The 24,859-nt window shown below is 48.1% G+C and overlaps 2 protein-coding genes across 6 annotated transcripts in view; one reads left to right on the top strand and one right to left on the bottom strand.

Annotated features, from left to right (window-relative positions):
• The window catches only part of VANGL2 (VANGL planar cell polarity protein 2), a 55,605-nt gene extending 49,361 nt beyond the window's left edge, over positions 1-6,244 (top strand). For 2 of the 3 annotated variants that reach the window (XM_084823884.1, XM_084823885.1), the window contains exon 9: positions 1,420-6,244. In XM_084823884.1, the coding sequence (XP_084680010.1) occupies positions 1,420-1,680 (261 nt within the window). In that variant the 3' untranslated portion in view covers positions 1,681-6,244. The remainder of the gene's footprint in view (positions 1-1,419) is intronic. The other variant, XM_084823886.1, reaches the window with a different exon arrangement.
• Positions 6,008-23,048, bottom strand: LOC146334167 (uncharacterized). 3 transcript variants are annotated; one of them, XR_014786276.1, is made up of 8 exons: positions 22,916-23,048; positions 16,970-17,185; positions 15,322-15,579; positions 12,933-13,055; positions 10,907-10,945; positions 10,016-10,071; positions 6,797-9,463; positions 6,008-6,659 (listed from the first exon to the last, which is right to left on the bottom strand). XR_014786276.1 is itself a non-coding variant. In XM_084823899.1 (7 exons), exons 1-7 carry the CDS (start codon positions 22,953-22,955, stop codon positions 9,311-9,313), a joined length of 885 nt encoding a protein of 294 aa, XP_084680025.1. In that variant the 5' UTR covers positions 22,956-23,048; the 3' UTR covers positions 6,047-9,310. The 3 variants fall into 3 exon arrangements, 2 of the variants coding, with proteins under 2 accessions (XP_084680025.1, XP_084680026.1); XM_084823899.1 differs by having other exon boundaries at positions 6,047-9,463; XM_084823900.1 differs by lacking the exon at positions 22,916-23,048 and adding an exon at positions 18,715-18,827 and having other exon boundaries at positions 6,047-9,463.
• Between the last annotated feature and the right edge of the window lie 1,811 nt (positions 23,049-24,859).

The following is a 24,859-nucleotide window of genomic DNA, read 5'->3' as shown; positions in this document are numbered from 1 at the left end:
CGAACCAACTTTTCTCTGTTGTTTTTTATTCATTTTGTTTTTGCTGTTCTGTTTCTTATTTATAAAGTGCCTGAAATGGCCCAGGTTCTCTACAAAGTAAGCACAGCTCTTGCCCTCAGGCTTCAGTTACAAAGAGTGTTGGGTTTATGTTTTCATAATATTCTTCTGAATTCATTTGCTTCGTCAGCCACCATGGAAGTTCAACTGTCAGGTGGGCTTTAAATATTTTTCCTAAGTTAACCAGCTTAAAAATATGACTGGCTTTGGAAGTTGGGGGTTGAGCTCAGCTGAGCCGAACGTTCTTTGCTCGCCTTTGGAGGGCAGCATGACAGAAGCGCCCCAGTGTCAATTGCAGGGTGGGTGCTGCTTCCTGCCCTCCCTCCCACCCTCCCTCTAGGGCAGCCTCCAACTCGGTGCCTTCCGGATGGAGTTGGAGTGCAACTCCCACCGCTCTCAGCCAGCATAGCCCATGCGGACGGGGAATGGCGGGAGTTGTCGTCTAAGCTCTCTGGAAGGCACCAGGTTGGGGGGGGGGGCTGCTCTAGGGCCTGGTAGGTTAAAAAACAAGGATCTGCTGGCCTTGGAAGCACCGTTAGGTTTGGCCCATGTTGCCCCCCCCTTGCCTGCCTCCCTCCCCATTGTCTGTGAAGAGGATGAGGAAGTTGGTGGTGGGCATTTCAGCGCAGCACTGATTGAATTCCCCGAGGGAAGGTTTTCACATTGGCTGTGTGTGGGCTTTTTAAAATGCATTCATTTGGTGGTGCCATTTTTCTCCGAGCTGTTAGAATTGTGGGTGCGGTTAGATATTTGGACTTCACATACAACTGTATCCGCTGCCCGAACACTGGAGTGGTTGCCCAAAAGAGTGGTTGCCCGGCCTCTTCGGAGCTGGATGACATCTCCTGGCACACTGGAGGAGAGCCTTGCTGGATCAGACCAAGGTCCATCTCATCCAGCATGCTGTTCACACAGTGGCCAACCAGCTGTCCATGGGAAACATGAGTGCTACAGCACCCTCCTGCCCATGCTCCCCAGCAACTGACTTACAGGGGCATACTGCCTCTGATACTGGAGGAAATACTTTGCCCTCATGACTGGTAGCCGTCAATAGCCTTGTCCTCCAGGAATTTGTCCAACCCCCTTTTAAAGCCATCCAAATGGGTGGCCATGGCTACATCTTGTGGTAGCGGATTCCACAGTTCGACTCTGTGCTGTGTGAAGGAGGATGTCCTCTTCTCTGTCCTGAGTCTCCCACCCATCAGCTTCGTGCGATGACCCCCTTGGGTTCCGATATTATGGGAGCAGGAGAAAGGTCTCTCCCTATCCGCTTTCTCCACGCCAGGCATGGTTAGGCTCACCTCCACCATATCACCCTTTGCTTGCCCTTTTCCTAAGGCCTTCCCTCTCCGTTCCCTGCAGGCCTTCCTCGAGCGGTACCTGACGGCTGGGCCCACCATCCAGTACCACAAGGACCGCTGGCTGGCCAAGCAGTGGACTCTGGTCAGCGAGGAGCCGGTGACCAACGGCTTGAAGGACGGGGTGGTCTTTGTTCTGAAGCGCCATGACTTCAGTCTGGTGGTGAGCGCCAAGAAGATCCCGTTCTTCAAGCTCTCGGAGGAGTTTGTGGACCCCAAATCGCACAAGTTTGTGATGCGGCTTCAGTCGGAGACCTCGGTGTGAGCGGCAGCTGGGGTGAGGGGCTTGACTGCCAGGGAACAAGCTTCTGTGAGGGGAGCAGCCTGGCGCACGGCAGGTGTCTCGTTGGGGATGGGGTGAGGTTGCCAAGTGCAGTAGGAGGCCTTCCAGGAGTTTGCATTCATGTCTCTGCATCTTCGGATGCCAGCGTTGACCGCTCAGTCCTCCCCGTTCCATTCACAAGTTCTTTGTGGCGCCAACTGGGGGGAAGGGAGGGGCTGCTGCCTTTCCTGCCCTGTCCAATTCCACGCTCTCAAATCCCAGTTTTGTTACAAACCCTCCAGGAGCTCAGGAGGTTTGCAGATGGAAAGGATGGTGTATCGCCTCTCCTCCCCACCCCAGTGGTAAGGTTGAAAGTCACAGTGCCAAATTCTAAGGGCTAATTCCGTTCACTGTCTTCACCAGCATCTCCAAATGCAGTTGGGTTTGAGGAACCTTTTTGACTGTCCCTTTTTAAAACGACCACAACATACAAACCAACTAACCTCACAGATCTGACCTTGGAAACATCATCTGATGCTGTTGTTCTCTCTTCATCTCTGAGCTCCGACTCGAGTTGCACAAGACTTTTGTGGGGCGTTATAAAAGAGAAATGCCTATTGGTGTAGGCTGTAGCTGCTATTTTTTAAAACACTTTCCATCACTACGTAGCACATGCAAAAACAAGCCAGCTGGACCTCCCAATTTTAGCACGTCCAGTACACAAACATCCTGTATCAGCCTTTTCTGGTGTCTTTGCCCAGCTCAACTGTATAAACACACAAAAAAGATACGTGTAGGAAGTTTTTTGGTAAAGTTTTAAAATGGTGACTTTTTTTTTTTTTTAAAGATACTGATTCCTGTACTTTTTAAAGAAATCCTGTGTGGTGTAAATAGTTGCTCCTTGACTTCCCTGTGGTTTGAGCCTTGCTTTGACTTGAAAGGCTGTTGCATTCTAGAAGACTTAGGTATGAAATGAGGAAACTTTTTCTGGAGCTTGGGTCTGCAAGGAAGCTTTCTTGCGGAAGCCGCAATGAAATGAATAGCAACTGCCCAAGAGATTTGGTGTTCTCATTCATTTTGGTGAGGTTTTTGCAGGAGGTGTGTGTGTGTGTGTGTGGGGGGGCCCTTGGAAGCCCTCCGCAAAAGGCCACGAATTGCAGAGTTCTGGGACTTCCTTGTTCTCCATCGTGGTTTTGTTCTATAGCCTCACCATCTTGTTTTTAAAAACAACAGGTATGAGATTTTCCTCTTAGACTGGTCAGAGAATTTTGTCCAGTGTAAGAGAGAGTAATCCATGACTTTGCTCTTCAAATGGGCAGGTGTGTGTGTGTGTGTGTGTGTGTGTGTGTGTGTGTTTGGGAAGGGTGCCTTCTCTCCATCTTGAAGAGCTTTGGAGGGGAGCATCAGCTTCTAGAGACTTTCTGCTACCCATCCATCCACGGTGAGGTGAAGTTGTCCTCCCGCCCTCAAGCTGGGAAGGAACCCATAAGAGTTGTCGCCTGCAGCCACCCAATCAGAACCTCAAGCCTTTCTGAATTCCACCAGCATCCCTGATGCCTTTGAGAGATCCAGGAACAAAGATGCTGATTGGCTGGCTGCCATTGCTGACTGGGAAGGATGAGGTCACAGAGGGCTGTAAATCTCTTTGTCCTTTTGATGTCCTAAATGTGGATTTCTCCTTTTTTTGTTAACTTTTCTGGAAGAAATCCTTTTTGTTACAAGAATACTTCAGGAGTTTTTCTGCGGGGTTCTTTCTATGGCAGTGCTGCAGTTTCAATTTATCCAGTTATGTGTAAATGCTACTTTTAAAAATGAAATAGGGCAACGTTGCTCTCAAAGCGTTGGGCAACATTGGTATTTGGTGGGTATTGTGTTTGGAACCATGTTTCGGGGGGTGGTTCTGCTTAAGGTTTTGGAGTGAGGATGTTGGGTGAGACATCTCAGATTGCATCACTGTGGTTTTTACATTTTATTTCACTGTTTTTTTTAAATTTATTTTTCATACTTGGGGCATGACCCAGCCAAAGTGAAGCACTTTCAAATCCCCCTTGATTTCATTTGAGACACACGCTTAAAGGTGTCACCTTGGAAGACAGTATACAGATATTTTAAGTTTAAATATGTGCTTAAATCTCTCCTATTGCAACCAGTGAGGCTTCAGCGTGCTTCTCTTTGGTGGGATTGTGCTGTTGCTGTCTGTCTTGAGGTGCAGGGTGGGGGAGGGTAGGAGGGCATTCTGTGATGTTATCACCTGCCACAAAAGTCCCCTGGAGCAGCAGGACGCACCTTGATGGAGGCAGCTGAGGGCCTCTTCAGCACACAATGGTTTTAAGTAAACTCATAAAACTGTGAAGTGCAAATGTGATAAACCCTCTTGACTACAGCGGTAACCTTGCAGGTGGCTGAGATTGGTTGTAGGTCACCGTTGAATAGAGGAAGCTCTCGGGTGTGATATGGCCTTGAGGCTCCTGTAGTTGGGGATTCATTTGCGTCAGTGGGAAGTTTCACTCTTTTGGGGGGCAGCTGTCCCCTTCTGTGTCTGCCATTTCCTGAGTACCTCTCTGTCTTTTGTTCTCATTCTTCTACCTACTACTTTCGTTTAGCTTCCACTGCAGTCCCACCTTAAACCCATAGCTGCATCTCCTCCGCCTCCTTTAGACACACACACACACACACACACACACACCCTTAATCGGGAACTGGCGGATGTTAATACCTCTGCTAAGTTTATAACAGATGAATGAGAACCATGTAGCAGCCCCTTGAAAGTTTATTGCATGGAGATGTGTTCTCTGTAGCTCCTGATAACAGCCAGTCACAGCTGTTCTTAAATCCAGGGAGGCAGCGCTCAACCCCTAGATAAAGTAATGGCAGAACCAGTTCTGTATGCACGAACCTTTGAGCAACAGAAGCGTGACCAATGGGTGGGTGATTCCCATTACTTAGAAAGGGGCTTCATGTGATCTGCTAATGACTCATTTCTGTCACAGTAAGACATTTTCTCCAGTTGATTGTGTGTAGAGATGTAAAATTTCTGGAAATTTTGAGGCCATGGGAAACAAACATTTTTTTCCCATTTTGGGGGGGAAATTTGCAATTTTAGAAAAATGGAAAAATAAGCAATACTTATTTTGTTGCATCCTTTACAGATCTAAAGTCACTTTGTTGCTTAAGGACAGGCTTCACCAACCTGGTGCCCGCCAGATATTTTGGATTTCGGCTCCCATCAGCCTCAGGCAGCATGGCTAATGGTCAGGAATGCTGGGCACTGTAGTCCAAAACATCCAGAGGGTACCAGGTTGGGGAGGGCTGCTTTAGGAACATAACAGCCTTTCTGTTCCTAAAATTACTTTGTGTATGACTTAGTTTGCTCATAAAATTATCATTATATTTTTTAAAAATTTAAAAGTAAACTTGGTTAGCAAATTCGTAATTATTGTCTGAATAGATTAGAACTACATTGAATGACTGCTATAGCATCAGAAACGCAGGATGCTATAGAACAAAACCCAAGCTGTCAAGAATGCACATTTACTGTCCAGAGTGCACAACGGTGACTCTACTCACATCTTGGGAAACTGAGCATAAATGTCTGTCAAGTAAAATATACTTTAGATCAGTACTTTTAATAAAGGAATGAAAGAGCTAACTATGCTGGGAATCTTACAGAGAGGATTAAAACATATTTTTCCCCATGGCTTCATTATTTCCAGACATTTTACATCCCTAGTCTTTCTATAAAAGTGTAATTACATAGTTTTTAGAAATCATTTTGGGAGAAGTAAAGCTGGGTAACAATATATAAACACTTTGTCTTAAATTCTAAAAGAAATAATTTCATAATCCAAAGTGGTTCAATTTTTCCACTTTTGGAAGGGGGGAACAAAAACAGCCCTTCGGGAAAAAACAGAAAAAAACTGTTTCCTCCTGAATTTTTCTGGGTTTTTTTCCAGGCCCTCATATCTGTAGTTGTGCAGCCTTCCAGAGATGGTTGGTCCATTATACAATGAAAGCTCCAAAAGTCAAGAAAAGGTGTGGTTCACAAGTTCTTCTCCTGGAAAAACCATGCTAGAAATTTTTAATCCCTTTCCTTTCATTGACCAGTTGAGACCCTCCATTTGACTTGTCCATCCATGCGTGTCTGATCCTGGCCTTCCAGATGTGACCTCACTGCCATTTCACATCACAAACAAAATTCAGATGGCTTTTAACACAAGTGTGATTTTGCAAGAGAACTTAGTTTCATTGACACAAGACCCCTCATTTGAACTGAAAGTGTAAAATACAGATCTTCTTTCCCCCAGCCTCAAAAAACACACACACACTGAATCTAGGAAAATATTTTGGTTTTGTTTTGTTTTTAATTTTTAAGACAGAGTTGAAAAACCTTGTGCATGCATGTAGAAAATTGTAAAATGTAAATTGTTTTTTAATATATAAAATTTTGTTTTTACAGTTTGCAGTGGTACTAAGCATTATGGCAATGTTAGTAAGGTTTTTTTTCATAAATATAGGAAGTAAAACTGTACATTTTTAAATAAAATAAACCCCTTTTGGAACTTCTGGTATTCCTTGTCTCTATTCCTTTTTCTTTCACTAGTTCCTTCCGAAATGTGCAGGGGAAAGCATAGGGTTGAGATATTTCTTTATGGCTTGGCCAGCCACATTCCCATTGGAAGTTTAATGCCTCTGGCAACATTTCAAAGCTACAATAGCCAACCCTGATCAGTAACTCAGTGCAAGGTAAGGAAGCGTATTTGGGCTCTGGGGTTAGCTGTTCAGGGAAACAGTGGGAATTTACCAAGAGGTACAGGGCAGAGTGACTGGTAACAGGAACGCTGCAGATCAACTTTACAGATGGAGAACTGAGGCTGTCAGATGGTGACCTGACCAAAGCCATTTCAAGAGTTCACTTGTGGAATTGGTATTTCAAGTTCAACGTGTTTGCAACACCAGCGGTGGGTCCAGGCAGTTCAGATGCTCTCCAGATGTGCTGGCAAATGGCCCTGCTGGCTGGGGATTAGGGAAGTTGCTGTCCAACACATCTGGAGAGCACCAGGTTGGGGATTCATGCATTACTGAGGTTCTGCAACAGATGGCTGTGACGAATATGGGATGCTCTGAGGGGAAAGCAAGTCAGAGTGGGTGATAGGTGCTGCCATGGCTTGGTACAGATGTTTTTATGCTTCTTAAAATGTACATTGGCGGACTGCTGCGCAGAGTGGCCAAGGGTGATGCTCTCCCCAAAGCCTCTGGCCACTCTTCTGACAGCTTTTGCCGACTGCTCCTCTTGCTTTTAGCCCCGAGTGCAGGGCTAACCAGCGAATACACTAACTGGTTAACTAAACTCCACTACGGGCCCTAAAGGGTATGTTTGTGGCGAGGTGGTGGGGTAGGAAAGCAGTCAACAGGAGAGCCGCATCACTGAACGGTGTTGCGAAATCGTCACTGCTGTGGCCCAGCGTTCCTTCCGCTCTCTCTTTGCTGTTGTAGCAGCACCATTTGATTTGGGGCAGAATGCTGCGTTTTACAAGGGAATCTTTCCTGTCTTAACGGTTTAAAAATGTGATGTCGGCATTCAAACTCCCCACCCACCCACCTCCTTAATCCACTGTAGCCAAGCAACATTTCAGCAGCCTTTGCCAACCTGGTGCTTCTGGACGTGTTTGACTAGAAGTGCCAGCAATGCCAGTATGATCAGTGACTGTGCTAACTGGGGGTGATGGGAGTTGTAGTCCAACACATCTGGAGGGGGGGAGCCAGGTTATAGTATAGTGAAAAAGCAGCAAGGGAGGTTGCAATGTGCTGTACACCGGTCAGGGGTTGAATATTGATCACGGCAGATGTAAGACGATGCTACTCTCTGCCCAGAGCTCTGGGACGATGGAGGCACAGCCGCCTTCAGTCCAGACTTCACTCAGTTTGGGGGGCAATAAAACACAAATGTCTCCAATAACTGCACTTTGGGACAGATTGTCCCATAAAGGGGGTTAACATTTAAAATGCAAAACAAGGCATGTGTGGAAAGGGAGGGGAAGAGAAAAGAACCCTGATTCATAGATGCACGTGTACTGAAATGAAAGGAGACACCTCTAAGCCGGGTTAGCAGCACACTGAGAAAAACGTGTAGAGTGAGGCGGCATGCGTCTGAAAAAGCTGACAGCAAGTACATCTTGAAAGCCTTGTATTCATCACTTGCCTATTGAAATTTGGCGATGCACAGTTGTACATAAGATGTTTATCCTCCGGTATTTCAGAGCCACGTATGCTTGTAATGCTTGATGGGTTTTGTCTGAACCCCAGGTATCAACAGTTCAAACTCAGCCTCACCAGCACATGAGAATCCAGGCCCTGCGTTGCATGGTGCCTCAGTGTGCTTATATGCCTGCATTTACATGCCCATGACACCTGCCCTCCCCGCCCTGGTGCCCCCTCCAGGTGTGCTGGCCTGCACCACGCTGGGCATAGCAGCACTAGAGATAATTGCATCCCCTGCTCCACGGAGGGGTTTAACTTCTAGAGACCCTGGCGAGGGAGCAAAATCTTGAAAACGGAGGACGACTCAGGGCAATTCGCATTCCTCAAAGCTTTGTCAGCCCTGGCAAAGGCAGAAACTGGACCTGTGATTTCCTAGGAAGGTGGCGACCGTCCCTGGCACACAGGAACGGAGGCAATATTATGGTTATAATTAAAAATGCTAATTCGTTCAGAATATAATCCATTATAATTAAGCAAGAAAATGCACTATTCATATTCTGAGGGGGTAGGAGTTTAGTGTTTTGTGTGAATATTCCTGAAGGAGCACAGTTTGGATGTGCACAGGTTGGTTTTTAAAGTTTCTAAAGCTTAAATTTATGAATTCTTAACATTTGTTTACACCAGAGGAGGGGAATGTGTGGTCTTCCAGATGTCACTGGGTTGCAACTCCCATCAGCCCCAGCCAGCATAGCCAATAGTGGAAGAGGATGGGAGTTCCAGTCCAACGTTATTTCCCATCCCTGGCTCGAATGAATGTTTCCTCTTATCCAGTGGCGGCTGGCTCCAATGTCGGGGTGTGTGTGAATCCACTCTGGGTTTCAGTCGGAACTCTAACGGAGCTCTCCAAGGTGCAAAGCTCTGACGGAACCCCAGAGTGATTCCCCACCCCACTGACGTCTGAGCCCCCCGCCTCCACTGCTCTTATCCCCACAGATCTGTCCCCCTTCTTGTGGTGCTTCCTGGTGGTTGCACCGTTCCATTTCTACTTTACAGTTAACTGGAAAACCCAAGGCCATAATTAAAATGCATTGGAAACAATCACAGCACAGCTTAGAGTGGCGGTAAGTCCAAGAAGACGTATAAGACAAGAGCGACCTTTCTAAAAAACCCAAACAAATGGCCAATACATCCTGTTTTGTGTACCTTTAAGGTGTGTGAAAAAGCTTTCAGCTGCCGGGTATCAAGACTTCTAGGGTGGCCCTCTTTGGTTAGGGACGTCCAGCCTTTTCCTGTGCATCTTAGAGAATGAAATGGCAAGAGAGACAAGATGGTGCCTTCTCATGAGTGGTCTCCAATATTATCTCCTGGGATTGGCAGCTGCTCTTCAAGGTGTCCGGCCAAAGGGTCTTTGCCAGCCCCGCCACCCGAGGCCTCTTTAACAGGGGATGTTGGAGCTTGAACCGAGACCCTGCAGTGAAGATCGTGTTTGGCTTGGGGGCTGATCCTGCGTACCCAAGACGACTTGCTCTCTGTTGATGGGTGATGCGTCCGTCGTTTGCAGAGCCTCCTCAGGAATTGACTTGCAGGCCTGCAGTGGGAGAGCAAAAGAAATGCGAAGCCATGCATGAAAACAATCCCTTCCCTACATGTGGAGGCCACGTTGGAACACACATGGTTCACCTGGTATCAAGTCAAGAGCTTTGGAAGCTGGAACATCTCCAGCCTTATCTTGAGCTGGAAGTCTGCCAAACATCTTTTTTTTTTTTTTAACCTAGAAGGACTAGCAGAGCCAGGGAGACTGAGGAGGAAAAGCCCAGCAAGGGCAAGGAGTCACCTCGCGGCAACAGGCACCCTGATGACAGCCTTTCTGGAAAGAGAACTGGTTACAAGCTGTTTTAAAATTAGTACAGCCCTCTCAACCAAAACTGGGATGGTGGCCAAGCAGCTCTTATGTAAATGGCGGCGGGGGGGGGGGGAGAGGCCTGTAACATCCCTCTGGGGTCTCCATTCCTGCTCTACAGTTGCCCCACCTCTTATCGGCCAAGTGTCACAATGTCATGGTGCTACACAAGGGACTGGCCACATTTGAAGGGATGCCAGCCTTCCATCCCTGTCACAGGGCACCCTGAAACCAGGTTACCTCATGGGGAACGTCCAGCCATGCTATCGCAGCAGGGTCGTCCTCATCTTCAGAGTCTGCAAATCAGAGTCCAGGATTAGCAATGATCTATAACCGAGCCTCAGCTCTGAGCATCTTCTCTCCACGGTCTGGGAATGTAAATACTTGCCTGCCTTACCAAAGCTCTTGTAAAGATTATTGCTATAATGTACGTGGAGCACATTTCAAGGTGCTCTGTAGTATGCATTTACTTCTGTTTATTCATTCCGTTTATGAGTCAACCTGCAGCAAAGTTCTCAGAGCTACACACATAATAAAATCAAACACTATCAAGCCAAGAGCAAAAAGAATTTAATTTAAAAGCAGCAACAGCAATAATTTTAAAATTAATTTTATAAGGAGAGATAAATATCAAACCCTCTAAAACATAGTGAAGGGCCATTTTAAAGCACAGCTGGCTGTGGGAAGATGGGCATGGTAGCCAGCCAGATGGGTGGTAAGTAAGTAAGTAAGTAAGTAAATAAATGGTAGTCCAACACTTCTGGGGGGCACCAGTTTGGGGAAGGAAGGTAAGCAGTGTAGATGCTCAGTAATGTAAACGTGGGGTTCCACTGCTGGTTTATTATTACGTTTATATCCCACCTTTTTTCCTCCTTCAGACACCCAAGGCGGTGTGCATTATCCTCCTCCTCTCCATTTTATCCTCACAACAACAACCCTGTGAGGTAGGCTGGGCTGAGAGTCTGTGACCGGCCCAAAGCCACCCAGTGAGCTTCCATGGCCGAGTGGGGACTAGAACCTGGATCTCCCAACTCCCAGTCCAGCACTCTCGCCACTACACCACAGTGTTCACTGCTGTTTGAAAAGCTCACAGATACGATGATTAATAGCATCACTTGCACATTCTCATACCTGAGGATTCATAGATGGATGCTGTGCTGCTATGGCTTCCTGTGTTAAAAAAGAGGGGGTAATTTAAATTAATACATGGAATACGCTTCTTGTATGTCTGTGTGTACATTTTTCAATAATAGCAGTATTTCTTCTCTAGCGATGGCAGGGGAAGGTCTAAAAATAGACTCTGTCCATGTTTAAGCCCTTGAAGAAAGGCAGAGCATCCAGTGAAGTTATCCACCTGCCAGAAATCTTTAATCAAGCAGTCCGATGGCTGGAGCACCATATTGTTTCCAGGGCTGCATGTGGTGCTAGAATCCGCAAGCACCAGGCGCTCGCGGTCAGCCTAGGCAGTGGGTGTCCTGCCGGCGGGTGTCACAGAACTGCGTCCAAAGCAGGGTGCATGCCAGCGCACAGTGAGGGAGCACGTGCCCATCTGTCCTGCCCTGGCTGGAGGAGTCCCCCTCAGAGGAGGGGCTAGAGGCCCCAGAAGCCCAGGGTGCCCCAGCCCCGGGACTCCCCCAGCCCCACAGGAGCCTGCACCCTCGGGGGAAGCGGCTGCTGGACCATCCAGGTCAGGGGAGAGGGGCTCTGCCTCTGAGGCAGAGGCTGAGCCACCCCCTGGCCCCGGGAGCGTCGTCGCCTCAAGAGGCAGGCTGGCAGGGCCCCTGTGTGAAGGAGTGCTTGCCTGCCAAAGAGGAAGGGACTCCTCAGGAGTAGGCTGTGGGGTGGGAGCCTAAAAGCCTGCACTGGAACCCCAGCCAGCATTGGAACAACTTGGTCCTTCCAGCCTCTGCCGTGCACCTGGCCTCCTGCATTGTGCCCCACAGCTGATGCTCTGGTTCCCGACCTTCTGGCCTGCCTAAGGACCCTGCTTCTGGACCGTGTGACGTACCTGACTGGCTTACCACGTTTGACCTCTTGCCTGTTCCCTTGACTCCCCCCGCTGCTGCCCGCCTGAGTGCCGGTGTCTTGACCTCCGCCTGGATCGTTGACCCCCCACCTTCGCTTAAAACGCCTTGGACTGAACCCTGTGCGCCTGACCGTTTGCTTGCCAACTTGGCTACTCTATGGCCTCGCTCCCTGTACGGGCTTGCAAACAGCCAAGACTTGCTCTAGAGCAGGACACCATCTGCCCAGCGGGGGGCTCTGCTATAGAGAAGCCCTCCCTCCACACACGCCCGCCCACCCGCCCGCCCGCCATGAAATTGCATAAAGACAGTTGGGCCTAACTGACTTGCCCCAGCGTCAAAATGGCCAGGGTCCTCGCACGCCACCTAGAAAATTAAAATGCGTTGTGCGTGTAGTCCAAGACATTGTGATGACTGGGGAAAACTGATCTTTCTGGCAGTTGGAATACAGTTAATTTTTAATTAATTTTTAAGAATACCTACCTTCTGCACACCAAGGGGGCTCCCTTGAGAGAAAGGCTACGCTGTTTAGCTCATAATTAAGGCCCATCGTCCGCTACAGAGAGAGCCAAGCTATTGATTGGATGGGAGAAGCTTAATATGACTGAATCAGTCCCAGATTTGGAAGTCGTGTGAATCTGCAGTGACACCTAGCAACTCCAGTCTGATCCCTTGCACATTTGAATCCATATTGTATGGGAACCTGTAACACCAGCTGAGTTAGTGTGATGGCCCAGAATGCTCACGAGCTGATGGGGAGCGACATTCCCTGCAAGCAAAGGTCCACAGCCCAGTGTTGATGAGAAGGGGACCATTGTCAGGGTGACCCTTGTTCTGGGCCGTCTGGATTTTCTGTGACTGGGCCAATCTCTGGATGACTGTGTGGTCAAGGACTTAAGCAAAAGAACAGTAGCATTCCTCGACAGCTGGGCATCTCTCTCTAGCCTTTGGGATGTGATACCTTACAGCTACTGGGAGGGGAGTCAAACAGTAAGGGGACAGTTTTGCAGTTTGACTCTGGAGTGAAGCAGGCAGCTATTCCAAAAGACGGAGCTGAATTAGATTAGAATAAATTCCATGGTCCTTCCAAAATATAAGTCTCCTTGCTAAGGAAATGACCCGTGAAGTCTCACCTCCTCCTCTCTTCCGTCTGTACATGAAGAACAGGCCGAGCAACAGCACAAGAACGATCAAAGGTGGGATGATGTACTTGGCGTAAAAGGATGCGGACGGCCCTTGGCTGAGGGAAGGGGGGTCTGTGGTAACATAGGAAGAAGAGTTCGTTGGACACGTTTGAAATGAAGTTACATTTGGCACCTCAAATGCAATGTTTTTGTGGCAGAATTTGCTGGACACCTTAAGTACCTCCTTTCACTCAGCTAGAATTAGGAGGCCCCAGTAATGTATGTAAATTTTTGGCTCTAAGTAATAATTTGCATGATCTAACGATGTTAAATCCTGACTTAGAGGCTCAAACAACAGCGCTGAATTTGTGATACAAAATTCACAAGAGAAATATGGAAGAAAGAAGGGAGAGTGGGGAATAGAGTTTGTTTGATCAGGTGATGGATCCATCGATGGGTTTGTACCCTCCTTTTCCACCCATCTAATTATTTTTCGATGACACTGAGCATACTAGTTCTTGATTGTTTTTTAAAATGGTGTTGTGCTTTCGGGGCTATAGCCGGCATTCCTCACTAGGTGGGGCTGCTATGTTTCCAGGAGGAGCATCAAAGAAAAGAAAGAAAAGAAAAACCAGTTCCTGTCACCTCTGTCACCCAAGAATGTCTCTGTATGGTAGTGACTGTGAAAAGTATCATCGTGTTAATCTGTGTTTTGTATTCTGTGTTCTGAAACATAGTGCTAGAAACCCTATGACTAAGAACAATTACTTTTAAGTCGAAACCCTTTTACTTATAACAAACACCTTTCATAACTTAAGTCATAACTTAAGTTAAGTCATAACTCCCTTAAGTGCCCCCAGGCCCCCGTATTATTATTACTATTACTATTAATTTCATTTCTATACCGCCCAATAGCGGTTCACAAAAATTAAAACCGTATGCCGCCTGCCATACGATAGCTAAAGGAAGATCTTTTTCCGGCATTGCTCCAGCCTGATAAGGACAGTGGTGATCTATTGAAAAGTGGAGTTTATTTGTAAATCACTGGAATGTGAAACACGGAGGTAATATTCAACCATGCATATTGTTTTCCTTGGTATACGTTCTGGTTTTTGTTGTTTTTGTTGTCGTATTCTGCTTTACATATAACTCACCCTTTACAATAGCTTACATTCTCTTTAGCTTTGCTGATTATAAACATATTCTATTGGTATATATGTGCTTTCATAACTTTTTTTTAAAGGATGATGGTTATCTGGAAAAATCCAGCCGCAGTCCAGGAGAATCTTGCAGTCTTGGAGGTCAGAGCTGAGTGAATGGCTGTTGGACGGCCACTACCATTTTGGGGTGGGCACAGACACTGCTAAGAGTTGATTTTAAGCCAGTATTTTTAAACCAGCATTTTTCCTAGTCTAAAAACAAGCTCTTGATCATAAAGTGGAAGGTCACATGTCACAAAGGTAAATGTCTCTTCTTTTTTCTTTGCTCATTTCTTTTTTTCTTTTCTTAAACCTTAGAAGGGGTGAATAGCAGCTCAAGGGTACAATACACATTTGCACCATCCTGCCTGCAACCCTGCACAGCATTCAACCTCTTAAAAATCATGGCTTTCATACAAGAGAATTAAAGCTTTAATCCTACACACACTTAACCTGAGAATAAGTTCTATTGAACTCAGTGGGATGTACTTCTGAGCAGACATGGCCTGTAAATCAAGTCTCTAGTCCTTAAGGCCATGGAGATCAGCTTTCAATGCCTGGTAAAATTTTAGAAGTCTGAGAGGGGTTAAGCAGCAATTCAGAGTTCCAAGAAGTATGCCATGGATTCTGGGGTCCTCCCAATAACTGGTGAAATTAGAATAAATAATACACACCTTATATTTGCTGAATAATCCATGCAGGCTAAATTTACCCCCATGGACAAACAACAGTTTTGGGAGGGTGATTTCAAGTTGGAGAAGGACCAGACAGGAAGGGGTACACACCCACTCATCACATACATTTCCTTGTAACTAACCCGTCCAGCACTGTTTTAGGAATAAAAATAAAACAAAAACCTACATCCCAGAACTCTGTGAAGAGCAGTTTAACCCTGGGTTCTTTGAACTAAGGCTTTCTCCCTGTTTTTAAATGGGCAAAGAGGGGATAGATGGAGAAACCGGGGCAGGGCTCTGAGGGGATGGATGCCACTGGGGTGCGAACATTCTGTGACACCACAGGCACTTAGCCAATAGCTAGAAAGGGGAGGATTGGAGTTGATGGACAGGCAAGATGCTGTGAGTAACAGTAACAGCCAGGCTTAAAGCCTCCCATATATAAACTCCGTCGGGTGTTATAAGATGGAATGACATGGGCTCCGCTTCTGTCTCGTGAAAATACAATATGGCCCCAGGCCTTACCATGGCAGTGATCCCTCAGAGAAACAGTGCTGGAGTTTTCACTCTCCTTGTTCCGTACGGTGCAGGTGTAGTCCAAGGAGCCATCGTGGGGCTTCTGAGTGATACGCAAAGTTGGATCCTCGGAGAGAGCCACATGCATTTTCGAGTTTGACCAGGCATAGCTCACATCCCTTCCTCCTCCCATTACAGCACAACTCAAGGTGACGTTGCAGGTCCCATTTACAGAGCGGATGCTGATGGCTGGTTCTGGCAACCTCGCTGATGGAGAAAATGAAGAGAGGCAGTCGCTTCTGCAGTGGGCAGAGCCACGCAAGCCATCTTTGAATAACGATTCTATTTATTTTAACACAAGTACGTGAGAGAAGAGCCCTGCTGGATCAGGCCTAAACTCCATCCTATTTCCAGCTGTCAGTGCCTCCAGGAAGCCCACAAGGAAGATATACTCTATAGATGCAACAGCACCTGGTATTCAGGGTATACTCTTTCTAAAGATGGCGGTTCTACTTAGCTGTATGGACTAATATCCATTGCTAAATGTGAACAGAGAGACTGAGCTACAGACTGGAATGTCCCTCCTTTGAATTTCACTTCCACCATTAATTCCCTCAGCACCTTAGGCAAGCAGCCCTTTCCCTCGGCCTCCTGTCTGTCTGTCTGTCTGTCTGTCTGTCTGTCTGATTGATTGTACTTTTATCCTGCTTCTCAGCCAAAAAAGGCTCCTGGAGCAGCTGACAATCAGTAAATAAGAGTCCCTGCACACAGGCTTACAATAAAAAAGACACGACACACAAAGAAGAGGGGACATTGGCTGAGTTGAGGGATGTCATAGGAGTCTGAGAGGGGGGGTCAGTCTGGCGGACTCCCCCCCCCACTAGGCCCACTGGACCCCACTCGCCGAGCCACTGCCACTCACTGGATCTGTTCACCAGGCGCTCGTGCAGTCCGCAAGCCCCCATTCCCTTACCGAGCCACAATTTTGTGTAAAAATGGTGGCTTGGGTTTGTCCATAAAAGTAATGTTGTGTAAACGGTGGCCGTAAAGGGGCCATTTAGGCAACATTGCAGGCCAACCTATGATTATGCAAGTGGTGGTCACACACGTGGCAGTGGGCGGAGAAGCCTTGATGCTGTCTTTCCTGGTCACGATCATCCGATCCCAGTCAGAATATAAGTATATCAATACTGCCCTATCTTGCAGGTTTGCTATAAGGAGCACAACAAGGTGCTGTATGTAAATTGCTTTGCAAATGCTAAATAGTATTGTTTGGTCCCTACAGACAGACACACACACACGGAATTTCAGTGGTAGGTTTTAAACAGCAGCATGCTGAATGTTCTTACTCGGCTAAACACATTTTACGGATGTCCACCAATGCGAAACGTATTTATTTTTCCTGGATTCATCGTCAGCCCTTTAACAGATGAATCAATTAATTTCATTTTAAAATACGTGTATACTACCATTGAAGGAAACAATACATGGCTCTATTTTGGCACTTTCCTTATGTATCTTAAAAAATAAATCTGTGATTGACAATGGTGGGATTTCTTAGCTTGTATGACAACTCTGAAATGTACCATCCACCTTGTGATTCACAGTGCCCATGTTTCATTCTGCCCCCCGCCTCCCCGTCCCATGTGAAACTTACTTGCATTATATTCTGCGCTGCTCGTGGGGGTGGTGTGAAGAGGTGTAGTGTTGGCCCCCCGGCTGTCATTTGAGGGGTCAGTTCTATTCTCGCTTACCCACATCCTGTCAGTCTCGCTTTCCTGCACCGTCTTGTTAACAAACTCATCTTGTGCTCGTTGTAGATGTTTGGCTTGGCCAATGTTGGAAGGATGATTTGGTTCCTCTGCTTGAAGGACTGGAAAAAACGAAAGGGCAGGGGGGGCAATAGGAATAAAAGGTTAGGGATGGGGCGATTGGAATGTACGCCCTCAGAATTCATGGGAAGTAGAAGACCTCTGTTTTCATCCATTTTAAACTGTTCTTGAAACACCCCGAGTTTCTCAACAGCCTGCACTGGAGCGCAATGGTTGCAGTGAAGTGGAAAGGAACCTTGAATTCTCTTGCGATGCCACCAAAAGGTGTAATTTGGGGCCAGTACTTCAAATCTCGGCTGCTCATAATCTCCCATATGTTTAAGAAGCCCTGACTCTGATCCACTGAAATTGCAAGATGTTCATAATTAAAACCAAGAATTATTACAGGTCCGCTGCTTTCTTTTCCGCAGCCTTTGTGTTTGGCATGACAAAGCGGCCACTCGTGGGAACTGCCACCGGCTGAATCCCTGAGACAGAGGCGATGAGGAGTGGCAACGCATGAGTTCTAACGCAGGCTGTTGTGGCCCATGATGTTGTGACACCCTATGGTGGGAAAAGAATGCCACGCTAAGCACCCTGCACTCCCAAGCTGCCCTTGGGCGTACGCGTGGCCATGTTTTGAAAGATCGCAATAGAGGAGAACTTTCATGTATGCTTTTACTGCTGAACTCATAAACCATCTGCCTCATTCTGAATTGCTGTGGCCCGAGGGCCAATGCCAGCCCTCCTGGGGTCCCAATCCAGACATGCCCTCTTCCCCTGGCCCCGCCCCCTTCTCCTGACAGCTGACCATTTGGCGCCTTCCCAACGTTTGCACATTTCCCCCCATTCGAAAAGGTTGAAAGGCGTCTCCTAAGGCAGGAAGAGCTTTACGATATGCTGGTCTTCTTGGTCATTTTAGTTCTTCCCTGTTTGCTTTTGGCCCTCAGACTGAAGGAGGTTCCACACCCCTTTGCTATGGGGTCACTTTGCCCATGTTACAGACTGGGAAACGGGAGAACCTTTCCTACGGGTGGAGCCCTTCTTTACAAAGGTTCCCCCCAAAGAAATTCCTGATAGGCTGCCACCAGTCTGGAAGACCCTCCTGACAGACCCTCATCTGTCCAGCTGCTTGGAGAGTTTCTGAGCCCTATTCCAAGGAGCCTTCCCTACGGCCCAGCCCTCCAAACACATAACAAGAAAGGCACTTTGGATTTCCTTGCTAAAGCCCAGAAACACAGAACTTAATGACATCTTGTAAAAATCCTAACCATACATGTGGTAGTTTAGTAACCATGCAGTCCTTCACACGGGGAAGAATTTAGTGAGAATTCCCTCTTAAAACAACATCGCCAGACATCCAAATGTAAAAAGGAGTTTATTTGGTGCTCAAGCAGCCTTGAGCGCCATTTCTTTGATTGATTTATACCCCATCTTTCCATCCATCTATCCGATAGATAGATAGATAGATAGATAGATAGATAGATAGATGGGGAAGGGGGGAAAACAAGGGAAGACATGAGTAATTCACACAGAATTCTAAATAAAACCAATAAAATCAATCTAACTTAGCTAGTTACATGTTGCCTACTTGAGTAGAGTATTGGGTTCCAGAGCATATGCAGAGTTCATTGCAGAGAGGATGGTCTGAGAGAGAGTGGGTCCACCTTCCTAATAACTTATATCTCAAAAGACTCAGCTGGTTTGAACCAGTTAGCCTAATATAAAAAGAGCTGACGTTTTTTGATGTGTATTGGGAAAGAAAGATAAGAGAGAATCCTTTTTGGGTTGCCCATCAGGGTGCTATTTTCCAGAGGGTCTAGGGGGCACTGTTGAGCTACACCAGAATACACGGGTTTGTCACAGCCCATCACTAGTCCTGGTGCAAACTGCGGCAACAGCTTCGTTTCCTTAGGTGGTGGCAGGTCTTGTGGGAGTGGCCGCTGGACCGGCTTCCTTAGGGGAGGGGGTTGCAATGGTCCCCACCTGCATTTTAATCCTTGTGCCTGGCTGTTCTGTTGTAGTGTTTGCGGGCTGTGTATCACCTGCTAGCCCGATGTGCCAGGTTCCCAAGGTAATGCACCCACCTGGGCAACCACTTTGCGAGACATTTGACTGTGCGTTTGCACTTGATGTGTGTTGGAATTCTCTTCGCCGCTTGGACAGACGGCACAGGCAGCCGAGCTTTCCTAGGATGAGAGAGCGGCTGGTACAGGCTCAGCATGGGTCTGCCTTAAATGATTGCCTCCCCGTCTTATTCAGGCAAGGAGCGTCCTCCTCTGGGGTGCTGGAAGCCAGTCCTTGTACAGGTAGCCATTCAAGCTGATGAAAGGACCATTTCCCAAAGGCAATGGGCTTTCCAGACTTGGCAGACAAGGCCAGATGGGTCTCAGAGTGGGTGGCTTCTCAGCAGCCTGAACCCTGAACGCGAGGGCACGTTATCCGGTTCTCGTGTTCCTAGGAATTCAACTCAACCCTTGCTGTGAATATTGGAGAGCCCCTTGCAATATTATTTGCCAGTCTTCTCGCCACGATTAAAACTATGTAAGGGGAGATTTGCATTGCAAGAGCTGGCAGCTTTGCCCACTGGTTCATTAATTTTTCTTTCATGTTGCCTCTCTGAGCAGCACCCCTGGGAGCACGAGGCCGCTACTCTCATTCTCTGCAAGCCAGAGATAAAACTAAAATGACTGTGCAGAGAGTATGTGGATTTTAAAGATCTTTCCATTTCAGAATGGAACCCATTTTAGCATCACCTTGAAAACTCACTGGCAAAATGCAGACAGACCAAGAAGCAGGATATTGTCAGCGCTGACAGCGTCAGCAGCTTTTCAATCCATGGCTTCCATTGACCTCATTGCTCTTGGAGCTATGTTTTTTTTTTTCATAAAAGAAAGCAAATTCCCAGTTCTTGGGTTTGATTACTTGAACGTTTGTGGGCAGTGTCTGCTAAAATCTGAAACTGGAGAAGTGAATCACATGGGGAAGGTATGACTGTCCGATGAGGCATGTGCATAAGGTGGTGGAGTGGTAGGTGTGGCAAATTATGCTGCCGCTCCCCACTCTGGCCAGGAGGGCCTATTACCACAGCTCCACTGACATTGGAATCACCAGCCTCCACTGAACCCAGCCTTCCCTTTCTTCCCCCAAAGTTCTGAGCAGCCTCCTGGTCTGCAGCCATCAGCAGCAGAAGGTTCTCCTGGTATGGAGAGAGAAACATGATTGCTTCAGAAGAAAAGGCAGTTAAAGGCGCAGCTAAGGGGTGTGTGTAAAGGTGGAAGCCCTAAGACACAACCATGCTGTAAGCTCCCCTCTTGGAAGCAATATTTATGCAAGCCAGTGACTGAGGATTGGAACCTCTGGTTTGCTTTTGTGGGGTTCTTTCATGCATCTGCTTTGCATGCCTCTGGGGCTGCATGCGCAGGGATCATGAAGTTCATTCCAGCTACACACACACACACACAGGCCACAAAGACAGAGAGGCGTTTTGCTGTTTCATTGCAGCCGGCATATGGAGCAAGCTGATCAAGGATATTATGAAAGGCGAAGCGTTGGGCCATTTCCTGGGTTCGACATTCAACTCCACGCTGTTTATCTGGCCATCAGCATCTGGCAGCCTAGGCCACATCAGCCCCTCCGAATGCTGCCCTCTGCTTCCCTTCTCTAACTGCCAACCCCAAAGGCAGAACAGATATGCTGAGCAGCCGAAACCCGGCCCGGCCCAGCTGGAGCAGAGAAAAGGCTCATCGAGCCCAGCATCCTGCTTCCGACAGGAGGCAGCCAGATGCCCTCACAATGCCTGCACGCGGGGCAGGAAGGCAACAGGGCACAGTCTGAAGGCACGCAAGGAGGCAGCCACCATGCTGAAGCTAAGCGGGTCTGGGTCTGGCCAGTGACTGGAGGGGAGAGCCCCTGGAACTGCATGGAGCCACCTTGAGTTCCACAATGGAAGAAAGTTGGGATATAAATGTAATAAATAAGCAAATAAATTATTAACCAGGGCCTTACACCACTTCAGCTTACCTATTGCTTGAGCCCCCCCCCCATTACGCACAGCAGCGGGGAGGTTCTCTCCTCCAGTTTCACCCAGCCCGCTGCACCCCAGATGTGTTGGATGGCCACTCTCAGCATTCCCAGCCAGCACAGACAATAACCAGGAATGCTGGGAGTGGCTGTCCAAGACATCTGGGGTGCACCGGGTTGGGTGTAACTGGAGAAGAGAACCTCCCCGCTGCCCTGTGTAATGGGGGGATGGGGGGCGCTGCTCAAGCAATAGGGAGGCTGTGGTGGTGTTGGGGAAGGCTGTTCTATTCCATCGGTTGCGCAGGTCTCCAATGAGGTGCCCGTGGACCTTGGCACCCACCAGGCTCCCTTGTCCTCCTGGTTCTTCTTTGTATGTTTTTGAAAATTAAAACAATGTTTTCAACTGGGGGACTAGCATGCCGCAAAGCGAAACACTGGCCTTGGGCACCATCTTTATTTCCAAGTATACCTCTGGGGCCCACGTGATTTTTTGCATTTCTTTTGTATACCGCAGGTCAGGAAGGGGAGCACCAAGTCCAAGAGGTCGCCAGCATGGTTAACGAGCAGGGCCAAGGAAGCTCTTAGGGGAAAGAGGGCTTCCTTCAGAAAGCGGAAGTCTTGCCCAGACGAGGAGAACAAAAAGGGACACAAACTTGCACAAAGGAAATGCAAGCAGGCAATGAGGGATGAAAGCAAGGATTTTGAGGAGCACGTTACTGGTATTATTAAGACCAACACTTTAAACAATCTTTAAATACATCAGAAGCAGGAAATTCTCTAGGGAGGCAGTAGGACCTCTCTCTCGGGCTGGGGGGGGCAGCCTGGAGCCCTCCAGATGTTTTGGATTCCCCATCAGCCACAGCCAGCATGGAATGACAGGAACTGGAATCCAACCATATCTGAGGGCCGCCAGTTGCCTGCCCCTACACTCCAATGTGCATAAAATACAGACAAGCAAAAATCTTCTTGCTACATTTTACTTCATGCCTTTTTGAACTAAGCAACCTCCTTTTCAGATGAAATTCTGACCAAAGGGATTTATGACTGAACCAAAATTGGGCACATAAAATAAAAGGCAATAATTTTAAAGGAAAGCTGAGAAAATATTAAATGTTTGAGGGCAGTAATGTAAGGTATCAGCTTACAAGGTTCAGTCCTTTCTATACCTTGTTATTTCCTTTTTTAAATCTACATTAAGAAAACAACCCTAAATTTGCAAACTGGGACATCTGAGGGGTGGGGGAAATTCTACCGAAACGTGTTTGTCATTAATTAATCACTCCTTCTGAGTTGCCCGCTAGATCCTTTCTCTTTGAACTCTTGCTGAAAAGGATCTTTTCTGCCTTTGAAGCCTCCAAGGATACAAAGGGTGCCACCCTCACGGTTTGAGCATTCTAGACCTTCCTTTGTATGCAACTACTTCCCTCCAAGAAGCTGGGAACAGAAACCTAAGGACCCATTGCTCGGCTCTCTCTGTTACAGTAACCACTAACTACCACTTCCCCTCTGAAGTGGGGAATTGAGCCACGGTGCTGTTATGAGCCCTGCCTGAGCAAAAATTCCCACTCGACAGGAATGCGTCTCGGTGTCATTCTGTGACCCAGATGTTCCGTCCTACGGCTGCTCCCACCTGTTCCGTTTGCAGCCACGGGCCGAGAGATCTCAGCCACATCAAAGGCTCAGGTGGGGCGGAGGTGCTCTGTTCCACCTGCTGATCTTTGAAAGCAACACCTTCCCTCTAACAAGCAGTTTCCGACTTTGGAACTCACCTAGAAGAGGAGACAGCGACACAATCCAAAGCCACCTCATACCTTTCTGTCTAGTGTGGGGCCTCAAGCCATGAACCACTGAGTAAGCAGCGCTTCCCCCTTTCCTGCCTCAGCTTCCTCTGCAGGCGAGGAAGAAGTTCTGTAAAAACGCTGCAGGGTTGTGCAAGAGGAGGGAGCGCGTTCCTCCCCGTGAAGTTTTGATTTCAGCCCAAAGCAGTCTCGAGTCTTCCGTATACACACAGGAAGCTGCCTTACAGTGCATGGGTCAGAACGTGGTTCCACCAAGCCCAGTACCGCCCGCTCCGCCTGTCAGCAGCTCCCCTGCTTCTTGAGATCCCTTTGTACGCGTACGGGGCGGTGGCGGCAAGATGCAGGGATTGTGCCTGAAGCCACCTACGTTCCATCAACGTGCTTGGCTCCTAAGCTGTGTGTTCTCCTCTCAGTGGAGGAACAGGGGCAGAAGGGGCTATTTAACCTTTCCAGCAATTGGTCTGCTCAAAATCCCCCCACTTCTTGGCTTCTGGGGGGAAAGATGCAAGAGGGAGGAACGCTGAGTGTTAAAAGAACTGGAAGGGAAAGGGTTGAAGTCCCCCTAACCACCACCACCACCCAATTCTCTGCTGATGCTCTCTGCCTTAGAATCACAGAATAGTAGTAGGGTTGGAAGGGGCCTACAAGGCCATCGAGTCCAGCCCCCACTCAGTGCAGGAATCCAAGTCAGAGCATCCCCGACAGATGGCTGTCCAGCCTCATCTTGAATGCCTCCGGTGTGGGAGAGCCCACCGCCTCCCTAGGGAATGGAAAGGTTAAATAGCCAGTGTAGTGTAGTGGTGAGAGTAACGGACTGGGAGCCGGGAGATCCGGGTTCTAGTCCCCACTTGGCCATGGAAGCTCACTGGGTGACTTTGGGCCAGTCACAGACTCTCAGCCCAACCTACCTCACAGGGTTGTTGTTGTGAGGATACAACGGAGAGGAGGAGGATAATGTAAGCCGCCTTGGGTTCCTTGCAAGAGGAAAAAAGGCGGGATATAAATGCAACAACAACAACAACAACAACAATAATAATAATGAGTCCCATTGCTGTATTGCTCTAACAGGCAGGATTTTTTCCTGATGTTCAGCCGGAATCTGGCTTCCTGTCACTTGAGCCCATTATTCCGTGTCCTGCACTCCGGGATGATCGAGGAGAGATCCTCCCTCTGATACCCTTTCAAGTCCTTGAAGAGCGCTATCCTGTCTCCCCTCAGTCTTCTCTTCACAAGGCTGAACATGCCCAGTTCCTTCAGTCTCTCTTCACAGGGCTCTGTGTCCAGTCCCCTGATCATCTTCGTTGCCCTCCTCTGAATGCTCTCCGGCTTGTCTGCATCCTCCTTCAAGCGTGGTGCCCAGAACTGGACACAGCCTTGGGGGCTGCTGTCAGTTTCAAAGGGGAGCAAGAAGTGGGAGAAAAGACGCAAGTGGCCAGTGTTGCAGTGGGAGCAGGGCTCACACGGACATCTCACCTGGGCTTTCTCATTGGCAGGGCACTGATGTCGTCTGCCCAGCCCTCCTCCGGTTTCCCTGTTCCCTCTGATCTTAGCCGCAGTCCTCATGGAAGTTGCTGTGACCCCCCCAGAGCGCATCGGCTCTTGGGTGGTATAGAAAGGTAGTCAATAAATCAAACCCACAGACCTGCTCCTGGGGCAGATGAAAACCCCAAGGATTGGCCTGGATCCACACAGCTGCCTGCGTTTGGGGGCTCTCTTTGGGGACGTGGCTCTGGGGACCGTCACGATGAGCGCCTGCGCTTCCACATAGACCGCCGTGCCACCACGCAGGGCTGCATGCAAGGCCGAGTCGGGCCTGCCCTAAGCTGTGAGACGGCAACCCCTCCCCTGTGAGCCAAGGCCTCGGGTTAGAAGAACAGGCGGGGAGCTGCCGGCACCCTGCGGTTCGAGTTGTCT

Source organism: Heloderma suspectum, chromosome 17 (assembly GCF_057233095.1).
Source record: "Heloderma suspectum isolate Gila_16-S chromosome 17, 16-S_ref, whole genome shotgun sequence".
NCBI lineage: Eukaryota > Metazoa > Chordata > Lepidosauria > Squamata > Helodermatidae > Heloderma > Heloderma suspectum.
The sequence above is the reverse complement of the archived record's forward strand: the minus strand, read 5'-3'. Positions and strand labels throughout refer to the sequence as shown.